The following is a 9704-nucleotide window of genomic DNA, read 5'->3' as shown; positions in this document are numbered from 1 at the left end:
GGGACCAATTATAATGAAAGTAGACATGAAATTAAGCTGCAAATAAATATTAATCCATAATTAAGCTGCTCACAGGCTACATAACACGTGCATTAGAACACTTAGCAAGTAAATAATACATGGAACTAGCTCTATCATCATCTTAAAAGAAGTATGTGTCATTTGTAAAAAGAAGTATTATGTGTTATGGAGACATATATGGTTTAAATTCTAAGTTGCACTATCTGCATATAATGTTCACTAACAAAAATAAACTAAACCATGTTTAAATCTCCTCCTCTCTCTCCCAATATAATATATATATATATATATATATATATATATATATTTCTTGGAGGAGTGGGGTGTGGGAAACAAAGATAGTACCACCAAAACCACTCCTTTGGCACCTTAAACAGATGGAATTTTTTGTACTACAAAGTTCAAAAAATATTGCTTGAAAATGAACTTGGGTATCAATATTCTTGTTTTATAATATTAATATATATATAGAATTTTCCATACATATCGGTTAGGAAAAATAATATTTAGCCAAAGTGGTGCAGTAGATACCACGTGTTTCTCTCCCAAGTACTGGTGGAGATTTTCTGGAAGCAAGGCAAATATACAACTGTATCATCTACATGAATTGTAAAATTAGATAAATATTTTGTTTAGGAATCTAAGTCATCCTTGGGGCAGAGACTGTGAAGAAGGAAAAAAATAAATAAATAAATAAAATCTCTAAGTTTTTGCTTTTTTAGCAAAGTGTGGATGCTTGTCAGATCTTTTCAAAGTTTTCATATGAGAAGGGAAAAATTCCAAACGATTGGGTCAAACTCCCTCCTCCCTTCACATAGTTAATGATTCCTCTTACAAAGCCTTTGTTTTTCAAAATTCTTTGGCCTTTTTTTCCTGCTTTTCTTTCTTTCTTTTTCTCTCTTTTTCTTTTTTTCCCTGCATGCTTCTACAACTGAATTGAAACTCTCTTTGGAGGCTCTTGGGACACTCAAAAGCTGTTACCCATGTATAACAAAGAAAAAGAAAAAAAATAAATAAATAAATAAAATAAAAATTGAAAAGAAAGAAGGCTATTTTTGTCATTTTACTTATGCACAAGGCAATCCATAGTAAGGTACTTTGAGAAAAGGTTAGGAACCCCAAACTCCTTTAGTGAAAGAATCAATTAGCAATATATTAACATCCTCGTCCAAATTGCATATTTAAAAACCCTGCAAACCCACAACTCTTTTTCACATGGAAACCAAAGCTCTTCCTTCTTCTTTCAACACCATGGCAAGCAACACCAACTCCATTTCCTTCTCCAAATACCTCCATTCTTTATCCCAAACCCCACATAGGCTCAGGAAGAGAATGCTTGCCACTTGGACTCCTGACCAGGAACTGAACCAGGTGAGGCAAAGGTCTGGAGCAGACATGAAGAGGAAGCTCAAATGGTATGATTTAGTAGCACTTGGTGTTGGTGGAATGCTTGGTGTTGGTGTCTTTGTCACTACCGGAGAAGTAGCTCACAACACTACCGGTCCTTCTGTTTTCATATCGTATATCATCGCCGGAATATCCGCTCTCCTTTCTTCCTTGTGTTACACTGAATTCTCAGTTCAAATCCCTGTTGCTGGTGGAGCTTTCAGCTATCTAAGACTGACCTTTGGTATATACAACTTTGTATAATATATATTATATATATAGTTCATTTCTACTGAGCGTATGCATCTTACTATGCACACGCATCCTATTATTTGCTGTTAATAGGACGCAGACGCTCAGCATAATTTGGACAATACCGCTGAGTAGAATATATATATATATATATATACACACACACGTACATATCCTAGAAATACTCCTATCAGTATGATCTTTTAGTTCTTTGATTAATTTCAACCATATAGTCCATTTTTTTTCTTTCTAAGCTTTCCATTTTTTCTCTTTTACTTTGAATGGTGCAGGAGAGTTTGTGGGTTATTTTGCTGGGGCAAATTTACTCATGGAGTATGTATTATCAAATGCTGCAGTAGCAAGATCTTTCACAGAGTATCTGTGTGTTGCTTTTGGAGAAAACAATCCAAACACATGGAGAGTCAAAGTGGATGGGTTGGGGAAGGACTATGATCATCTGGATTTCCCTGCTGTTGCTCTTATTCTTCTTCTCACACTCTGCCTTTGCCACAGGTTCACAAACATTTTTCTTTTTTCATTTGTTTTAATTTATTTTCTTTGGGATATTTCAATTTCATATTGTTTTTTCTTTTTTCTTTTTTCTTTTTTTAATTTATTGTTATTGATTAGCATCAATCACCATTGCTATGGTTGATGATAATTATTTCTCAATTAGTTTTTGATGGGTTCTCAAGTATATTAGTAATTTTGTTTCGTTTCAGTGGAATTTGAAAGTGACTCTTTTTTAATATCTTTTGTTTTTTTTTTTTTTTTTTTTTGGGGGGCGGTTTGAAACAGCACAAAGGAAAGCTCAATATTGAACCTGATTATGACAGTGTTCCATGTATTATTCTTTGGGTTTATAATAATCTCTGGTTTCTTCAAAGGAAGTGCAAAGAATCTGATAAAACCAGCAGGTCTAATTCCCAAAGGTGTTGGTGGAGTTCTAAAAGGAGCAGCTACAGTTTATTTCAGTTATATAGGTTACGATTCAGCTTCAACAATGGCAGAAGAGATTCAAAATCCTTCAATGAGTCTTCCAATTGGTATTGTGGGTTCTGTGCTCATTACCTCTGTGCTTTATTGCCTCATGGCCTTGTCTTTGTGTGTAATGGTTCCCTATGATAAGGTCAGTACTATTAATTACTTAACCTAAAACTTGACCACAATCGAAGTTATATAGAACATCTCTTATCCAATAACTTTTCATGATTGTCAGAAAACACATCGATGGGAGGTGTTTGTTACACCTAATTATAAATTTTGGCGTGATGTGTTTCCGGACGATCTTGGATAAAAATTTTCGGGATAAAAGAATTACTAAAATGTTATACTTGTTTGATTTTATGTAATATTTAGGATTTAAGGATTTTTTTTCAATTGGTAATGTGTATATATGCGTATGTATAGATATCGGATAAAGCTTCATTCTCGATGGCCTTCCAAAATATTGGATGGAAATGGGCCAGCAACATTGTTGGGGCAGGTGCAAGTTTGGGAATTGTTGCATCTCTACTGGTAGCCATGTTAGGCCAAGCAAGGTATCTGTGTGTAATTGGAAGGGCTCGGCTTGTGCCTTCATGGTTAGCCAAGGTTCATCCTTCCACTGGAACCCCTTTGAATGCCACTCTCTTCCTGGGTATGTCAAATCTCTCCTTCATTTACCTTGCTTTTTCTCCCCCCACCACAACCCCCCCCCCCCCCCCCCCCCCCCTCTCTCTCTCTCTCTCTCTCTCTCTCTCTCTCTCTCTCCCTTACATATATATATATATATATATAATTTTGTTAAATTTGATATCCGATTACATATATATATATATACTATACTGTAACTGTATATATAAAATGTTTCACATAAAAGAATACTAAAAGAAGATATGAGTCTTTTTAAATTTAGGGAGTCAAAAAACGCATCCTAAAACTCTGTTGTTATGGCCTTTTTAACAATAAAGTATATATATCTAGAATTCATAACAATAATATATATTCATTGCTGAATTACAACTACGTTCCTTCATATAAACCAACATACATAACACGTACAGATATAATATATAATAGTGTCAGTATATATAATAGTGATAAGAGTACTTTTCAAACTTTGAACTGTTTATCCGAAGAGCAACTTGGTCGCAAAAGTTATTAAGTCATTTTGCGGCTAAAAAAAAAAGCCGATCATTTAATTATTAATAGTTTTTACTTTCTTTTTTTTCTTTCTTTCTTTCCTTTTGAAATTTTTTGACTATTCTTGTTAATGGGCTTAAATCTGCAATTATTTTGGCAATTAGAAAAAAATCAATAGGAAAAGGCATCATAAGCTCGAATCCTTTTTTCATAAGAGCTAATTCTTTTAATATATTTATATATATAATCCTGATCACATCAAAATAAAATCACTTACTATATTCTAATATGATAATTATTTTGATATATAAATATAATAAGAATAATTGAGTTTTGATCATGTATTGCTGTTGGATTCATGTGATTACATAAAAATCTTATAAATAATTACATTTAATCACAGCAATCCAAGCTAGATTATCAAAACTTATTTATCTTTAACATTTAAAAAATATATATTTTCTTTTATTTGAGCATGACTCTATACATATATAGATCAAAACTATATATACAAATAATCGTTCTTTCAACTGGAACATTGTTTGAAAGTCATCATGTACTTTCTTAAATGAATCCTAGATTTATTTTCCATATAAAAAAAAAATTATATATGTATACTTATAAAAGATGAGATTACGATGCGGACCATCGTATATACGGACCGTACCAAAGCCAATGTTTTTAAAAAAAAAACATCGGTTTTACTGTTACATGCACAGAGCAAAACCAACATTTTTTTTTTTAAACATCAGCTTTGGTGCGGGTCCACATGCCGACGGACTGCATCATAAAACTATCCTATATATATATATATATATATATATATATATATATATATATATACATAAAAATTATATATATATATATAGAAATCATTTATGGTGCTGATAGTCTGCATGCGGACCCATAGTATTGATGATGGTTTTTTAAAAAATTATCGTCAATATTATCACACATAAATAATATTGACGACTGTTTTTTCAAACCATCATCAATACTACGAGTTCATATATATATATATATATATATATATATATATATGTATGTGTACATATAAACATACTTTTTGGAGTTATAACCCATGTTTTGACATTACAACTACCATGTGTTTGACACATCAAGTCACACAATAATGAGATACTGCACGGAGGGGGAAAATATATGTATAATTAATTATTTAATTTTCTTTCTCTTTTTCCCTTCATGTAGGACTTTGTACAGCCTCCATTGCACTCTTCACCGAACTGGAAATAGTACTAGATATGATCAGCATTGGCACACTCTTGGTTTTCTACCTTGTAGCCAATGCTCTTCTTTACCGTCGATACGTAATAAACAGCAAGAATCCGCCATCACAGATCCTCTTCTTCCTCTTCCTTCTATCATTCAGTGCCATTGGCCTTTCCCTATCATGGAAGTTCAAGCAACAATGGTGGGGTCTACCACTATTTGGTGGGTCAACAATCACCATCATTTCCTTCTTCCACTACACAGTGCCTTGCCTTAGTAACCCTTCTGGTTGGTCTATGCCTTTCATGCCTTGGCCTCCTGCAATTTCCATTGTACTTAATGTCTTCCTCATGGCAACATTGAAATTGCTTTCCTTTCAGAGGTTTGCTATTTGGACATTTTTGATAACTCTGTTCTATCTTCTTTATGGAGTTCATTCAACTTATCAAGCTGAGGAGATGGAGATTGGTCTTGTTGGTGATGATCATCATGATGTGAATCTCAACTCATCTATGCAACAACAAACTAAGTTGGACAACATTCAAGTAATTTGATAATCATGTTGAAGTTTTTGTTTCAGTCTTTGATAAGCTGTTATCATGTAATCAGCTTTTCTCTATGAGGTTTGGGGGTTCTACAAATGTAAATTAAGTTTATGGAGTTCCTGTCAAATTAAGCAAAAAGGAATTCCCCATCAAATAAGAATACAAAATGTTGAACAAATTGGAAATGCCGAAAATGTATCTCTGGAGAGAACTTACATATTATATAATCTATACAACGTGTCAGGCCAATTTAATAATATAATCTATATTTTTTTTTTATTTTTTTATTTTTTTGTCTTTAAATCATTTTAATGACTAAAAGTTAAAAATATATTAATTGTTTCTGTCAATATTTAGATTTATTTTAATTAAATGAAATTTTAATATTTTATTAAACTCTTTTTATATGTATGTTTAAGTATGTTTTTAAAGTAATCTAGTTAATAATTAACATCATGATATTAAAATCAACTCTTTTTATATGTATGTTTAAATATGTTTTTAAAGTAATCTAGTTAATAATTAACATCATGATATTAAAATCAACTCTTTTTATATGTATTTTTAAATATGTTTTTAAAGTAATCTAATTGTTAATAATTAACATCATGATATTAAAATTCCTTTGTCAACCACCCACATTAAAATTCTTTTGTCAACCACCCGACTATATATATATATATATACACAGAGTCTTTTATCACTCCAATTTAATAATGTTATAATACTAAGATAAAATCAACATTCTAAATTAATTTAATTTAAGAATATTTAGAGTATAGTTAAATAAACTATTGTGATAAAACATATATATATATATATATATATTCAGACATTTTAATATAATGATTTAATAAGAGGTTATATATATATATATATATATATATATAATATACATGGGATAAAGCCATTAGATCCAAAAACAAGCTCTTTTTAGTAAAAGTCAAGATGATTGTGGTCATCTTGGGCCGTAGCAAGTAATAATGGCTACAGCCTTTAGATCCATAGGTATCATATAACCATATTACATATTAAATATATGTATGCAAATATACGGTTATGTTGGAGAGTAGTGACCGAAGAAAGAGGGAGAGAGAATAAGTGGGCGGTGGAGATGAGAATTCAATTTAGACTGAAAAACTTGTGTAATTATTATTTTTTAATCCCTTTCCTCAATTTATAATGAGAGGGGAATTAAAAAAACATCGATATCTTTCAGAAAGTATACAAAAATAATATGCGAATTAAAAGGGCATTTACTTAAGAGACAAAAACTTTCATATACTTTTCAAGTTTCTAGATGGATTTATTTAATTATATATCATGTTGTCCCTTTTCTTTTTTTTTTTTTGTCCCCCTTATTAAATATCATTTTGTACTTTACATACATAAATAAGTACATTCTTTTTTTAATTTTCTTGTTAAATTCTTATGAAAGACTACCATAATATTTGAGAACATTTTATATTCCAACATAATATTTGTCCTTAATTAAACATAATTTATACAAATGGATTTTTTTCCACCAAAAAAAAAAAAAAAAAAAAAAACTTATACACTTGGATTTGTGACCATCATTTGAATTATATATTTTTCGAACTAGTCAAAGTGACAATAATTTTTACTCGTTTCCAGCATATACAGTCACTCCTACAGAAAAAAGTGAACACGCCATTTTTATATATAAAAAAATGGAAAATAAATAAAATAAAAAGAAGCTATGAATTAAACCATAAAATAATAAACTATAACACATTCATTGTTATTTTAGCCATACATTAAACAGAAGAATTTCCTTCCAATAAACTGTTTTTGTTAAATGTGCTTGTAATTTTAACTTTTTTCTCTCAATCCACTCCATATATATTATTATGAAACTTGAAAAATATGGTTTATTTTTTTCATTCATAATGAAATCCTTGAATTTTCTTTTAAAAGATAAGATCTATCCAACTTAAGGATTTAAAAAACCCATGTTAAAAGACTACAAAACTCTCAAATTATTCGACCGAAGACTTGCTACGCGTATACTAAATCAAAACAAGCCGAGAGTTTACTTGAATTTACTTTTAAAATATTAGCTATGGGCATGTAAGTCAAAATAGTCCTTGAATTTACTTTTAAAATATTACATAATTTTCATTGACCGAATTACGCAATCACAGCCATAAGAAAACCACCAATTTGATAGTTGGACACACATTCATTCCTATCGTCAAAACCATCTATGCAAGTTAGATTTGTGCTCCTTGCAAGTTTTAAATTACTTAGTTGCATGCATTACACATCTATGGAAACTTTATCCGTGTAACAAACGTAAAGGAAAAAAAACCAGCACCTTCTTATGATTTGGCATTTTCCTTTTATGCACATGATGCATTTAGCTTACACATGCACTGTACACCTTCATGATCATTAACCAGGTTTAAAAATATCAACGAACAAAGAAATGAAAAATAATAATAAAAATGAAAAATGCTCTGATTTCCCTAGAATGTTAAAAAACAAGGAAAACATGGCCTCAGAGTCTCGGATGAAAGTGCTTCATCCATAATTTCTTAGATTTTTTTACCCCCTTTTCTGGATCACTGTTTTGCAGGGACCTGATTTGAACTGAGACCAGAGCTTGAGATATATTGTATCTGGAACTAAATAAAAGATTGCAGATATAAAAAAATGGTTTTACAAGGTATGAAAATGAAGCAGAGGACAGCAGGAAAATTTTCTGTCCCTAAAAAACTTCTGTATACATATATATATTATATATCGAACACGCAACAAGCATAATGATGGTTTCCCTCGTTAATTTCTACTGGAAATGAACCAAAACTGACCAACACGAAACCAGGAAAGGAAAAGATCTATATTAGATCATGCAAAGCATGCATGAGATCTTATGTTAGCAGGCTCTTTACGGCTACATCCTCCTTAATCGATTGTGCTTCTAGTTTCTGGTATAGATGATAGGCAAAAGAGCTACATGATTTGAGTTCTCATGCTAAAAATGGATGAATGTCTTCATAAGTAGTTGTCATGTGAGGACAAGGCAGAGTCAATTAAGATATTTTCAAAAGAACTGAGCAAATGTGATCCTCAAATGTCTTAATAAAACATATGCCTTCCTATAAAGAATGTCATGCTGACATGATATAATATAATGATAATGCTCTTGAAAATCCATATCTAACCCCATTAAAAATTTACAGCCCAAAATCTAAAAAACTACTAAGAAAGTGCCATTTCATCGGATTGATGATCTTATCTAATCGTGCTTGAATTTTGAGCATTGGTTGGCCAATTGAAAGTCAACGCCTACTCAAAATTTCATGAGAAACTAGCAAATCTTTTTAGCAGTCCAAAGAAAAAAGATGTGATCTATGGAAATACACCTTAGCAACACCATTTCATGCTAAAGAATAATATGCTTTCCTATATATATTTAATATTTATCTAGATCACAAGTAGCCATCATGGCACAAACAGTAAGTGTCAAGTACTAGTTAGCCTATGGAGCGAATTTAGTTAGCCTATGGAGCGAATTTATTATTCCTTATGACAGATCTCCATAATTTATCAAAGCATGGCCTTATCCAAGTGGAATTGTTCAAGTCATGCACTTCTTTTTAAGAGGATAAACTATGGTTGTATGATACATAGTAGAGGTTCAAAACCTTATACTAACAGGACCTACAATATAGTCCTCAAGCTACTTAGAACAAGTATCTTTAAGCTTGAAATCCCTTGCTGCTTTTGAGCAAAAATAATCTCACCATCGACTATCAGGCAAGAGTAGATAAGTGGTTATAGAGATGTTAGATGACATTTAGAAAGGCTCCAAGAAAACATGGTCAGACCGTCATCTTATTATCTATCTACTGAAATGTATTATATCTGAATGCCTGTTTCCTGATATTCATAACTCTCAAAAAAACGAAAAAAACAGAAAACAAAAAAACAGATTCATTGTTTCTAAATTATTACCTCCATCAATTTATGAATTATCATGAAACTTGTTACAACAGATAAGCCTCTTGTTAAAACTAATATAGAGTAAGAAAATTTGTATCAAATGTAGTCCAGCAACCAAAGCATACAACAGTATCACTAATATTTAAACCACATATTATAACAAACATAGGAAAGAGA

General features: G+C 31.1%; 1 protein-coding gene across 1 annotated transcript; it reads left to right on the top strand.

The window, feature by feature from the left end:
* The first annotated feature begins 1174 nt into the window (after positions 1-1174).
* Positions 1175-5798, top strand: LOC107430349 (cationic amino acid transporter 6, chloroplastic-like). Its single transcript, XM_016041184.4, has 5 exons — positions 1175-1651; positions 1950-2172; positions 2458-2788; positions 3070-3298; positions 4993-5798. The coding sequence occupies exons 1-5, from the start codon at positions 1237-1239 to the stop codon at positions 5565-5567; spliced, it is 1773 nt and encodes a 590-aa protein (XP_015896670.2). The 5' UTR covers positions 1175-1236; the 3' UTR covers positions 5568-5798.
* The last annotated feature ends 3906 nt before the right edge of the window (positions 5799-9704 follow it).

Source organism: Ziziphus jujuba, chromosome 6 (assembly GCF_031755915.1).
Source record: "Ziziphus jujuba cultivar Dongzao chromosome 6, ASM3175591v1".
Taxonomy (NCBI): Eukaryota; Viridiplantae; Streptophyta; class Magnoliopsida; order Rosales; family Rhamnaceae; genus Ziziphus; species Ziziphus jujuba.
Note: the sequence above shows the minus strand (reverse complement) of the source record. Positions and strands in the feature narration are given on the sequence as shown.